The sequence below is a fragment of the Castanea sativa genome, chromosome 2, assembly GCF_040712315.1.
Source record: "Castanea sativa cultivar Marrone di Chiusa Pesio chromosome 2, ASM4071231v1".
NCBI classification, from domain to species: Eukaryota; Viridiplantae; Streptophyta; class Magnoliopsida; order Fagales; family Fagaceae; genus Castanea; species Castanea sativa.
The window spans coordinates 48,091,189-48,105,111 of record NC_134014.1 but is presented as its reverse complement, the minus strand read 5'-3'; the positions used below and the strand labels follow the sequence as shown (position 1 = coordinate 48,105,111).

Here is a 13,923-nt window from a genome sequence, read left to right as displayed (position 1 = left end):
CATCCTAAAGCTACCCAATTACAAGTAAATTGCGTTTTGTCAAAGGATTAGCCAATTAAATAAAATGTTGACATATGTTCCTCACATGAATCACATATGTCTTAACACCCACTAATTCTCCTTTCACAAACTCACCCATCCAAACACCCCAATAAATTTCTTTTCCTTCCCCTTTTCTCTCATTTTTTTTTGCATCAAGTAGACATCTCATCAGCACTGGAAGAGTTAACACCATCATCCTCAGCATCCTCAGCATCACCATCACCATCATCGTCCTCATCCTCAAAAGCCTCTAGAGTAGGAGGAGGAGAAGTAACAAAGCCACCCATGACAACCTGTCATCGTGCAATACGACCAGGGTGTTCACCTGACAAAACTCATCACTGAAAGTGTTGGGGCGAGCATCCATGTGCACAAGCTATGCCATGATATCCTCGAGAGTCACACCGCCCATAGAAGAAAAAGGAGTGGATGTGGATGGAGCTGTAGAAGCTGGAGGAATCGTCGTCCCTAACTGCCTCGAATGTAGCTGCGCCTTGCTCCGTTTAACGGTAGCGACGTCTATGGCACACATAACATGGAAGTGGTCAAAAACGGAAAAGGGGACAGAAAAGTGGCATAGAATCCTTGTGATAGCCAAAGGGAAGATAAGCTTATCATAGGTCGATGTATCCTTATACACATCTATGAGTGAAATAATGAAATAAGAGGGGAAGTCTTTTGAAAGATCCTCAATGAGGGATAACAAAAACTGAGCACGAGACTTTGTAATGGAGTTATAGTGAGACAATGGATGGAGAACGAATGTCATCGCCATGTTAAGAAATCTCGGACCTTTAGCAAAGGTCGAGTAAGGAGTGAACTGACAATCACCCCAATCAGAGGGACGCTCACAAAAAGAGGACATAAGCTCGTCTTTAGACACGGTTTTAAGATGATCACAACCAGGGTAGTCAGGATGCACTACCCTAGGGACATGGAGCACATCAGATACAATATCTGAAGTGACCACAATGCGCGTATCTTGAACGCGAGTAAAAAAATGAGGTACTGAATAATCAAATTCATGCATGTTGGAGTAGAAATCCTGTATAAGCACAGATGGACAAGTGACCAGGACATCACACAGTGACTCCCAACCCCTACTGTGAATGACAATGTGTAGGTCAGTGTCGGAGAAATCTGACAAAATGACTTGGTGTTCCGAATGAATGACTTGTCTAGAAAAGTTCTCCGAAAAGTCATTGTGGGCTTTATCATCACGGAACCGAATATGAGAAGGGGTAGGATCAGAAGAGGTAGATGCCCCAAAATGAAAAGGGTTCCGGGACGGAGTAGATTTTCGTTTAGGTGCCATAAAGCAACTAACCGAAACAAGAAGAAAGGGAGAGAGAGACACGCAGAAAAGCACCAATCACAATCAATATATAAGAATATAGAGAATGTAAGCTACGTATGCATGAAATGCATGAATATGTGATATGCAATAGTAAATACATCATGGGCTCAGCCTAATCCAAACCCACTAGCACACAATCATTGCAACAAGGTAAACACACATAATCATTGCAACAAGGTAAACACACATCTAAGATGCATGAAACATTGTTATAATGCAAATGTGATGCAATGCATGATAATTTAAAGTCATTTTCACAAAGCCCATCCCAAAAATTTCACAAAACTTCATCAATGTTGAAAAACCCAAAAAATTATTAAAACCCCAAAAAGTTAGGTCAAATGCATGAAGAATGCAGGATTAAGGACCCTTACCAGTGAAGAAATACTTGATTTAGACCGAAAAACCCTTAGGGTGTGTTTGGTTAGGGTGAAAACAGAGAGGATGGAAAATAGGGAAGGAAAATAGGGTGAAAAATGACATTTTCTACTGTTTGGTTGAGAGGGGGAGGGGGAGAGAAAAGTGGTGGGGTCCACAAGTTTTCTCTTCTCCCCTCTTCCAAATACAATCTCTCCAAATTGGAGAGAAACTTGGAGTGAAAAGTGAGAATTTTTTTGACAAAACTGTCCCTACTTTTCAGGTTCTTTTTTTTTTTAACGTCAACGTTTCTAGCTCTTTTTTTTTTTTTTTACTTTTCCACTGTAGCGTTGGGGGCTTTTTTTTTTCTTTTGACATTTCCACATAACGTTGGTTTTTTTTTTTTCTTTTTTTTTCTTTTGTTTGGTCAAGTGGTGGGTTCTTCTTTTCTTTCTTTTTTTTTCTTTTTTTTATTATTTTTATTATTTTTTAAGAAAACACTTTTGGATGATTTCTTATGCTATTTTTTTTGAAATATCCACTTTCACCTATACACAATTTTTTTTAAGTATAATGTATTACTTTCTCTTTTATTTAAGAAGGACATGATGGTAAATTTACACAAACCTTATTTTCAACCAAATCAAATAGTTTTCCATCCCTCTACTTTTCCACCCTCTCAACCAAGCACAACTGAGGAAAACTAAAAACTTTTCTATCCTCCCACTTTTCCATCCTCCCTCTATTTTCTATCTTCCCACTTTTCCATCCTCCCAACCAAATGAACCCTTAAGGATGAAGTTTGGAGTGAGAAAGTGAAAAGACTGAAAGCAATCGAGAGAGATCGAGGAGAAATGAAGAAAAGTTGCGCGAATCCTATATATAGAACCTCATAATTCTTGATAGATTGAGAGGTGTCGAGCTTTAAAGGCTTGAATAGATCTAGCTATCGAGCAGCTATCCAAAGGTGTCCACAGCAAAAAGGGCTCGATGGATCGATGAGCTATCGAGCATCTATCGAGGAGACAGAAACTTTCTCAATGGATCGAGGAGCTATCGAGAAGCTATTGAGATTGCAATAAAAAGAAGCTGAAGAGCTTGATAGATAGTCTAGCTGTCGAGAGGTGTCGAGAAGTTGTCGAGATTGCTTTAAAAACAGTTTTTCAAGAAGAGAAAAACACAAACATGATCGCAATCAAACATGCTACTCAACCAAGGATCCAAACAACATTTTAATCTCTCAAAAACATCTTTCAATTAAGAAAAATGTAAGCACATAGATCCAAAATACACACACACTAAACACGTCTAACCAATTTTATATTTCAAAAACAAGTTAAGACAGTTTAGTGAGTATACATTAACACAAGTAAACCTTGTGATGGCCAAATCATATTGTACCTGCACATGTATCAAGAGTAGTAAAGAATATTGTGTGTTGTGTGTTGTGTGTGAAAATATCGCAAGATTGCATAAGTGTCTCTATGTTATGACGATTTGAGATATGAGTAAATCAATTTAACTCATACACGATCATAACTGCTTAATGGGGACTATCACCTTTGAGGTACATTTTATAACTCCCACATCTTCTAAAATACACGCTTGCAATCATGTTTTAAAGTATTTTGTTTCTTTTGCTTTAATTTTTTCTTTGCATATTTTTCTTTTTATTAGGCATATCATGCATAGGCATACAAGAGAGAGAAAAGAAATACCCAATTATGTTAAACTTTTTGACATTGCACTTTTCCTATGCCGAAGCATACTAATGTCATTTCATGATTGGCGAGCAACAGTGGTGAGATGGTTATTTATGCTTTTCTCTTAGGACTTTTTAGTCCTTCCTGTCAAAAAGAGTGATACGAGTGTTAAGTACAAAAGATAACTTAATCTTACTCATCACAAATAAGAGTCACAAAGTTCACTTGCTTAGATAAGCATGGAGATGCTCATCTATGTTACAAGAGATACAAAGTTTAGAAAACTTTGTTTTATTGGTCATTCAAGGTACACAAGTACCAATGTACAAAAACACACACAGTTTTTGTATTTTTCTGATTTTTCAATTTTTTTATTTTTATGAATGAAAAAATAAAATAAAACAAAACTGAAAAACAACCAACCAAGCAAAAACATGTCAAATAAAGTAATGCATAAAAACTAGACTGTCTCAAAATAAGAAAGCAAAACACACAAGTAATTCAAACATAACAAAAGAGGGAGAGAGAAAAGTGATTGAATCATTTAGAGCATTTTTCCTTCCATACCTTAGAAAAGACTTTCCTTCCATACCTTGGAAAAGACTTTCCTTTTGGCAAACCCTTGAACACGGTGGAGAGGGGGAAGAATTGCAACCGTTCAAGTTCGTAAGGAACATAAGAGCTTTGAGAAGCTTTCCAAGAGGAGCAAGAGAGGATGGAAACTAACTCAGGTTTCCTGCTGAAATTATGTTGTTGCTCTGTTGAGTGGCTTGCCACTTGTAGCAATTTGGTCGAGTGTGTCCAGCTGCTCCATAGTGATGACAGAGATGCTGCTTCTTCTCTTTGGACTTTTTAGCATTACTCTTCTTAGCCCTAGGGTTTTTGGTTTCTTTCTTAACAAGCTTAGGGGGTGCTCATAAGATAGATTTACTCTTATCTATGTTCTCACTAGCTATCACAGTTTTAGCATCACTATTCTTAAAATCAATATTGTTAGTAGGAGAAACAAAAACAGTAGTACTAGAAGAAGCAATATTAGGAGAAGAAATATCATACCCTAAACCGGTTCGATCGGAGGCAAATTTTTGCATGCTAAGCATCTCATCAAGCTTTGCACTTAAGGTCCTCTCCAACTGAGCTCTAACATGAAATAGTTCTGTCTCAAACTTCTTGGTCTTCTTAGCTAAAAAATTGTTTTCGAACCTCAATGCTCCAATGGTCTGATTGGCTTCATCAAACTTTGTGGAGAGTTTTTCTCGTTCAAGCTCCACATCACTAAGCTTCTTGGTGGCCAACCTATACAACTTCTTATACTTTTCAGAGACCTTATATAACTTTGCATAGGCAGTGTGGATGTCATCTTGTTCATCCATCTTCTCAAATTTTGATTCCACCAAGTTTTCTTCTTCATCCACATTTTCTACAATCCCTTCAATAGAATTGACAATGGCGGTGAAGGCATTAGGATTCCATCATCTTCATTATCAGAATCATTCTCAGGTTCGGTGTCACTCAAGGTAGCAGCAAGTGCCTTGCTTTTCCCAACGGACTTAAGATAAGTAGGGCACTCTTATTTTATATGACCAAATCCTTAACACCCAAAACACTTGGGTCCTAAGGGAACAGTGTACTGAGTGTCATCCCTAGCATCCTTCTTCCCTTTGTCTTGGCTCTTAAACTGAGAAGAACTCGATTACCTACGGTCCTTGTCGAAGCCCTTTGCATTGGCATTTTTCATGAATTTCTTGAACTGCTGAATAGTGTAGGACTTCATTTTAGGCTCATCAGTGTCACTGCTATTGGCCTTCAATGCCATGCTCTTGCCCTTGCTTGACTTTCCGATCCTAGACAAACCCAACTCATAGGTTTGTAGATTTCCAACTAGCTTTGTCAATGGAATTTTTTCAATATCCTTTAACTCCTCAATCGCGATGATCTTGGCATGGAATCTATCGGGCAGAGATCTAAGCACATTTCTTACAATCTTGAGTTCGGAAATGGTTTCCCCAAGATGAACAGTTGAGTTTACTGTGTCCTTAAGCCTGGCATAAAACTTATCAAATGACTCATCCTCCTCCATCTTGATTTCTTCAAAGCTAGTAGTGAGCCTCTGAAACTTCGAATCCTTGACAGCCTTGGTTCCCTCATAGATTGTCTGGAGAATGGTCCATGCTTACTTTGTAGTTTTAGTGGAGGATATTTTCTTGAACTCCTCATTTGTGACTGCACTGAATAAGGCATTCAATGCCCTGCTGTTGAAATTTTTTGCCTTGATCTTTGCATCATCCCAGTCGGCCGGCGCTTCCTTTGGCTTGGTCTAGCCTATCTCCACAACTTGCCACACTTTATCATTTAGAGACTAAAAGAAAGCTCTCATGCGTACTTTCCAGTATGCATAGTTAGTATCATCAAATAAAGGAGGTACAATAAGTGACTGTCCTCTATCTATGACAAACAAGGGTCAATGGATCTCACAACAAAGATTAAACCATAATCAGAGTGTGCTTACTCTGATACCACTTGATAGACCAAAAATGTATTGACCCATTGTAATGGATTAACTGATTAATTAGCCAAGTTTAATTAATTAATCAAATTAACATGCAATGTATGTGACAACACAAACAAATCGCTAACAAAGTAAATATGCAATGGAAAATAAATTGACACGGTGATTTTAAGGTCACCACTCCTGAGAATCCATTATTATCAAAATAAACGGTTACAAGTAAAGGAATAATCTTATACCAACCTTATACCAACCTACAATTGAACACTTACCCCAATACCCAATTAGACTTATACTGTAGTGGCAATCTCTCCTTATATTGCACAGCTACCAGTCCGTGACTAACCAATAGACGCGCGGATCCCAATACGCGACTTTATTACCAACTTGAGAATGATGTTGGCTGCAAAATTCTTCTGTTCATCAAACGATGAAGATCATGAAGTTGCTTGGTCACAAAACCCTATGGTGTACAAACACAGCAGCTTCTTCAAGATGAACTAGGGCAACTAGGTTTCCGGTCACACTTGTGGAATTGTGCTCTTGTGCAACCGTGCTACCTGTGACGGGCCTTAAAATAATTCTTATATATATTTAGAGTTGTGAGAAAAAAAAAGCTCAAACATACAATCCCGGATTGGATGAAAATCAACTCTGAAAAACTGAACTTCATAAATCTCGACAGATCCCCTATCTATTGAGCAGCTGTCGAGTCTCAGGCTGAACCAACTCTTTTAAACCTCGATAGATACTAGCTGTTGAGCTTTAATAAACAACATTTCTTCACTTGATTCTTGGATAGATTTGCATGGTTTTAACACTTGAACTTGAAACCTTGTTTTTTGAAGTATTAAACACATCCTAGATCTACCCAATTACAAGTAAAATGCGTTTTGTCAAAGGATTAGCCAATTACATAAAATGTTGACATATGTTCCTAACATGAATCACATATGTCCTAAAACCCACTAATTCTCCTTCCACAAACTCACCCATCAAAACACCCTAATAAATTTCTTTCCCTTCCCCTTTTCTCTCCTTTTTTTTTTTTTTTTTTTTTTGCATCCTCTTTAAAATCCACCCAATCAAACAAACCCTAAAGCAATCTTAAATCAAACCAAGTACAATCTTCAAGTCCACCTACATTTCCAACACCTCACCTTTTGATTTACTTGAGTCCAATACTATCATTAATTAGTTTACCATTTGAGGATGGAGTTTTTGAGATATAAAAGAGGGGAGGTGAAGAAAGGTTAGGTGAAGATGGGACTCTTAAGAGATATGGAGTTCATCCGTTTAATTGGTGTTACACGAGTTTGAGTTTAGGGGGTTGATCTTGCACTTTCGTAGTATAGAGAGTAAGTGCAAAATGCGGTATAGTTTAGGGTGGAAAAATGTAATCTCCCCTAGTAATATATATATATATATATATATATATATATATATATAAATAAGGTGAAGCACAATTAGAACCCAAATCTAATTCAAATTAAAATCTAATTCAAATTGGTTTCTAATTACACTTCAATTTTGTACAGGTGTCTTTTTAATTGAGCTATAATTAGATGTCAAATATATTTAGATTTTCAATGCATTTGAATTTCATGTTCCATTTATAGAGTAATTTTGTGTCAATTATATTTATAAGTAAATTCATGCATCTAAAATTAGAAAATATAAAAAGACTCAATTAGAGTCTCTAAACCACGTACTGTAGGAGTGCTATCATGTGAATTCTTTTTGAAAGAAGCTGGGTGTGCCCTCTGAATGTTGAAGGTCTTTTGATGAACCTCTTATGGATTAGTTGCAATATAATTCCACGTCTAAATGCATGTCCAGTCAGCATGGATAACCTTTGAATATTGTGGTTCGAATGGGTATATGGCACTTGTGGTTACATAGGAATTCGTTCACCTTTTGCATCAGGGTTATTGATGAAAGCATCTATAAGCAATGGATACTGAAAGCTAGTAAATATTTTACTATTAATGTGTTGGTTTGTAAGGCTAACTCGACAAAATAGTGGATGGCGATTACTTGGCAACCCCCCTCCCCCAAAAGGATGGGTGAAACTAAACATGGATGGCTCTTCATTAGGTAATCAGGGGCTAGGATTGTACACAAGTTGGTTTGGGTCGAGTTTGTGCCTAACACACGACAGACCCGATCAAATCGGATGGGGAATTGCCAGACTAACAACTTACCCGATCGGATTGGGTAGGGAATTGTCAAACTGACAACCGACCCTTAAGGGTATCAAGTTGGTCGATTCAAGTAAAGATTCTGGTGGCGGTCGGTTTTAGATGAAGCCGAAATCCGCCGAAAAAGATGGTGGAGCGACGAGATCTTGCCAAATCTGGCGAAGATCTTGTTGGATTCAAAGAGATTTTAGCCAAATCTGGCGGAGAACTCACATGATTTGATGAATATCTGCCGGATATGGTATATCTCCGTTGGATGTAGTTGTGTTGGTCATCAAAATCTGCTGAATCAAGTTGGAAAAGTCACCAAAATTGGAAAAAATTGCCGAATTTTCTTTGCTTTTCAGTTGGGTCGGTTTGCTTGGGTTTGGAGGAGGAGACCATTAATTGACCCGCCTGAATTAGGTTTTTGAAGGTCAAGATCCGCAGTCGACAACGGAGCAGTCGGGTTGGGTACAATTGGGTTAGGCGGGTCTATGGGTGGCATGGACACTCCTATCCTAGGCAATCTAGTGGAGGAGGTCCCTTGAGGCACACAAACGAATATTGGGTAAAAGGTTTTGCTAGGAATTGTGGGACTCTTGATAATGTTTCAGCTGAAATGTGGGCTTCTAGAGATGGTCTACTATTAGCTAAGGAACTAAAAATTACGAGTTTGATAATGGAATTTGATGCGTTAGTTGTTCATTTAATGAACAACTCCATTGTCAAATTTTCATTGGAGCCTTGACTCACTGATTACAGAAATTTGCAACTTGCAAATTGAGCACACATACCGAAAAGCCAATTGTTGCGTGAATGCTCTGTCAAAGATAAGAAATGCTAGTAATGATGCATTTGTTTTATTTCAAAATCTTCCGACTATGGTGGATAAATTTTGTACCCTCAATAAAGAGGGAGTATCCCGTAACAAACTTATTTGTTTGCAGTTTAAATTAGAGTAATGTTGTGGATATACAAAAATGCACAATTTTGTGCTACAACTCGTCACATGACAAGTTGTATTTGGCGGATGTGTGATAGTGGGTCATGTGGGAATACATTTTCACCACTTAACATATGGCAAGTTATGACACAAAATTATGCATTTTTATGTGCTCCTAGCATTAGTCTTTAAATTATATTTCTCTGTTATCAATATATAAACACTTTCTATGTTTCCCAGGTATATATATACACTTTCACACGTAAATTGTGGTGCAGAAATTACAATACAATACGCTTTGTCAGTTGTGACTAAGGTATGAATCGCTTCATTCTTGCACCTCTCTTATGCATAAATTTACACACCGTTGTTGGTGATAAAACACTGACAACTTTTATACAAATTGTTGAATCAAACGCAGGTGTAACATGTATGTACCCAGCAGTTAAAAGAGAGAAACCATTCTTTTAAAATTAAGCACAGGACAAACCGCTAGGCATTAATAGCAATACCCACCATATGAATCACTGAATCAGTGATACGACAGCAGGTCCTTATGTAAAATGTTAAACCTGAACATATGTATAATGCAATTTACTAAACTTTTTTTTCCATAAGATATGTGCTTAACTTGACAGTTTGACTGGCAGAAATCCCACGTGGGACTCGTGAAGACATCATTAAAATTAATCAACAATTTTACTATTTGATTTTCATACCCAATACTGGTATATAAAATCAATTTTCAAATTCCATACAATTCAATTGTTGACCTTTATACGAAGTTTAGATCAAATTCCATACACAAACAAACACACACAACACAACATATATAATTGATAAATTATAATCCTCAAAGTTCCCAACCTCTGCAGTGATCCAATTGGACGGTCAGATTTGAAGCAACAACAAAAAAGACAAATTGATTCATTTTTCTGGACCGCAGTGTTCAGTTCAGAAAAAAAAAAAGAAAAAACCAGTGATCTAACATGGGCATCGGACCATCATTCGTAACACTGTAATCAATGCAACGCCCAGTATTCTTCCCCTCTCTCAGTTATGAAATTGAGGAAATAGAAAAAAGACCCACCATGTAACTTGCTTTAGATTCTGGTAAGAGAAACTCATTGTTCACATTATATGATAAGGTACTAAAAAGTCCTGTGTTATTATCAAACACCAAAAGGATATCGGACGGTCCATATATATATGATCATCGAAATTATGTCGTCATGTTTAAGAAATAGGAAAGTAACCCAACAGACAGAAAGGTAGCCAGGTAGGTTTGTGTAACTGAAAGAGAAAAAGTTAAAGAAATAAACTCAAAGAAAAGCAAACTAAGAACATAGAATTATCCCCTTCTCACTCCATCTATGTAAGACGGAGAAAAGGAAGCAACAACAAAGACAAAAAAGAAAGTAAGAAGATTTAAAATAAAAAAAGAATTTGACGAGTCCATAAACCATCGCCATCATCAACATCCTCAACATCAGCATCGTGATACGTTAAACTAATAAGAAATTAAAAAACTTTGCACGATCTTGACCGTCAAATTTTTCATCTTGTAAAGTCATGAACGAGGCCCGGCCTGTCTGTGACATTGAGACGCCAAGAAAGGAATGGAATGCCGGTATCGGAATTTTGGTCATTGTCTTCGATGAACCGAAATTCGTTGCCAATGGCTGGAGAGTAGCACGGCATTTTCTGGGTCTGTGAATGTGCATACCATGAATTGTTGTGGACCATGTGGTTCGGCTCCATTATTGATCCTGAGGTTGTGCCATTGTTGCTTGTGTTTGAGGCTGCAGCAGTGGCTCTCCTCTCTTCCTTTTTGAATCGAATCCCACAAGCATTGCATAAAGACTGCATTTCACAAATACATACAAACATATTAGTCCAAAACATGTAAAGCAAACTAGATGAGAACAAAAACATAGTGTTTTTTTTTTTTTAATCATAACAAGAAATGAAATAGAGTAATGTACCTTAGGGCCTCTTGGACCGTTCCTCCAAAGTGGTGTAGAAGTGGTATCACAGTTGGCACAGCGGCGAGCAAGGAGGGGATCATTGGAAGAGTTGTTGTTATAGCTGCCATTATTGCCTCCGCGGATAGCTTTGTGTGTTTGAGGAGCTGAAGGGGTTTGTTTTGTCTGCAATATGTCCCAGCAAAAGTTGGACATGGAGGAACCAGAGCGTACTCGTCGCTTTTCATCATCTTCGGTTAAACGAGTTGATGGGGTCCCTAAAGAGAGAGTGCAATCCACAGAAGACGAGGATGATGCGAAGGAATACATTTCGGATTCATCATAGGGACTGTGGTTTTGCATAGAGAATAGCATGGAGAAGGAATTGCCTTGGCTGTGAAACATGCCACACGTACAAGGTCCCACCATGTTCCCCTGATGATGAGAACTACTGCATCGATGCATTGTTTCGTTGTTTACTCTAAATATCTCTGCCAATGGGTACTCTACTACTATTCCTTTCCGTCAAGTTCTAAGCTTTGTAAAGAAAGAAGAAATTAAATGGGGTTTCTTTGAACTTAAGCAAAGTGGATTATATAGAATGAGGAGGGAGAGATAAAAGAAGTGAAGAGGAGGTTTGAGTTGTATAGCAATTGAAATTGAGAGTACTGTCTATTATAGTCAAAAGGGTTTGAGCAGATAGAGAGTACGAGCCAAATAGTATACTGAGAGCGAGATGTAATAATATTATGTTTGAAAAATCTTGGAAGAGAGAGCTGAATAAATGGTACGAACGAGAGAGGCTGAGAAGTGAGGGGAGTGTGTTGTCTGGTAGCTTTATAAGCTAATAAAATGGCGAAATACCAGTCAGCACCTGCAGACAAGTGTTGTCGTTAATTGCAAATAGAGGCTCATACATACGTATTGAGTGAGATAGAGATAGAGATAGAGAGAGAGAGAGTTATAAAGAACAAACAGAGAGGGGCCCAAATTGCATGTTGTGGAGAGAGAAAGTGGGGTTTAATTAGATTGGAGAAAAGAGCAAGACTTACTGAATCATCTACTCAGTGGGTCAATCTATGTGTGGTGGTAGGGTATCAACAAGTGTATGTGTTATTTTTTTTTTTTTCTCTGTGTGAGACACTGTTTGTTTGTAACTTGCATAAGCATCGATCACTCCCTCTCCCTCTCTCGCAAATCAATTTATACCCGATAAGAGTAGTAGTGTCATCAAAGACCCAAGTGTGTGAGCATAATATGAGAGAGAATTAGATTATTGGGGCACTCGTCACAAAGAGAGAGAGAGTGAGGGGGGGGGGGGGGGGGCAGAGAGGTTGGTCATTGGGTAGTCAAAAGAGCCCACGTGACTAGCGGGAACAGTCTTCCATGGATCTGCCTTCTCCGATCACGAGGCCTATTAGAGAGTCTCAAACCCAATACATCAAAAACCTCTGTCCGTATCCGTATCTCTGCCACTCTGTTCTGTCACTGCCAGCCTCCCAAGGAAAATGGAATAGTCCCCCCCATTCTCTCTTCCCACTCTCCCCTCCGCTTCCCAAACGCGTCTCACGCACTCTCCAATCCCAATGTCGCTTATACCCTCTGTCTGTCACTCGTGTAATATTCATTTACTAGGTATATATTTTGTTTAAGACACCAATGCAACAAAAAACAATGCATTGCCCATGGTTCCAATCACCTAAATTGTTAGCTAGGTGTAAATCTATGCTGTTTGAAATACAGGGATTGAATTTTAGTGGATCGGGCCCATAAATAATAAAAATTATAGTCTATACTCTATAGGCTGTGTGATAGTTTATGCCTTAAAATGAGACATTTAAAGATTTGTTAAGGATTGCGATTAAGATACATTTAATTTTTTTTAAGTGATTAAGATACAATTAATGTTTTATTAAATAATATTTTAGTTAAATACTTAAACCTACAAATTATTTTACAAATGTCATGTGATGAGTGATTATTAATGTATCATTACTCTTTTATATATATATATATATATATATCTAAATAAAGTCACATTGTACACATATTTCTAAAAATGTTCACACAATCACAATAAATTTGTGTGTATAAATCAATGAATCATTAATATGTGTGTTTTTATTTTTTTGAAAACTATGAATTACAACTCATAACTAAGTATTTATTAATGGGTCATGTTGCTCTTAGAGTATTTGTTATCAAATAATTTTAGATAATTTTTTATGTTACTTTCATAAGAAATATAAAAAGTTGTGAAAAAATTAATTACATTTTTCTTAATTTTCTTATAGAAAGTTTTAAAACTAATACTCTTAGGTCATCCGTTAACTTTTACATTTATAATCTTCTGTCCTACTTTTTCTACTCCACTATATATTCCACAAATGAAAACATGTCACATGTCAATCTAATTTATTAAATATTAAATTTATGTCTTCTATTATTTCAATTTCTTAACATAAATAAATAAATAACCCATCATATGCTTGTAAATAAATAACCCATCAAATAATAGAAAACATAAATTTAGAATTTAATAAATTAGATGGACATGTGGCATGTTTTTATTTGTGGAATATATAGTAGAGCAAAAAGAATGTGACAGAATAATTGGACTCGTTAACAAGACCCTATTTGAAATTCATCCCTTCAAATTATTGGATTGTTAGTTTGATATATGTATATTTCATAAATATTTAAGTGATGTTCTAGTCTTTGGTAAAATAATTTCACTTTCTCCTCGTGAAACACTTGAAAGATTTCATAAATAAACAATATGGTTGATTAAATATGAGACATTCAACTTTACGCCATGCCCCCACGTGAATAAGCCCTTCATCAAGTACTCTAGTGGGTGTGTCA

General features: G+C 37.0%; 1 protein-coding gene across 1 annotated transcript; it reads right to left on the bottom strand.

Moving 5' to 3' along the window:
* Positions 1 to 10,418: 10,418 nt before the first annotated feature.
* Positions 10,419 to 11,773, bottom strand: LOC142626012 (GATA transcription factor 19-like). Its single transcript, XM_075799777.1, has 2 exons — positions 11,080 to 11,773; positions 10,419 to 10,957 (listed from the first exon to the last, which is right to left on the bottom strand). Exons 1-2 carry the CDS (start codon positions 11,521 to 11,523, stop codon positions 10,652 to 10,654), a joined length of 750 nt encoding a protein of 249 aa, XP_075655892.1. The 5' UTR covers positions 11,524 to 11,773; the 3' UTR covers positions 10,419 to 10,651.
* Between the last annotated feature and the right edge of the window lie 2,150 nt (positions 11,774 to 13,923).

Excerpts from the sequence above, each read along its gene's own strand:
- LOC142626012 (XM_075799777.1), bottom strand. The coding sequence starts at position 11,523 with ATGCATCGATGCAGTAGTTCTCATCATCAGGGGAACATGGTGGGACCT. Across the intron at positions 10,958-11,079 it reads ACGGTCCAAGAGGCCCTAAG|TCTTTATGCAATGCTTGTGG; the intron begins GTACATTACTCT and ends TGTGAAATGCAG.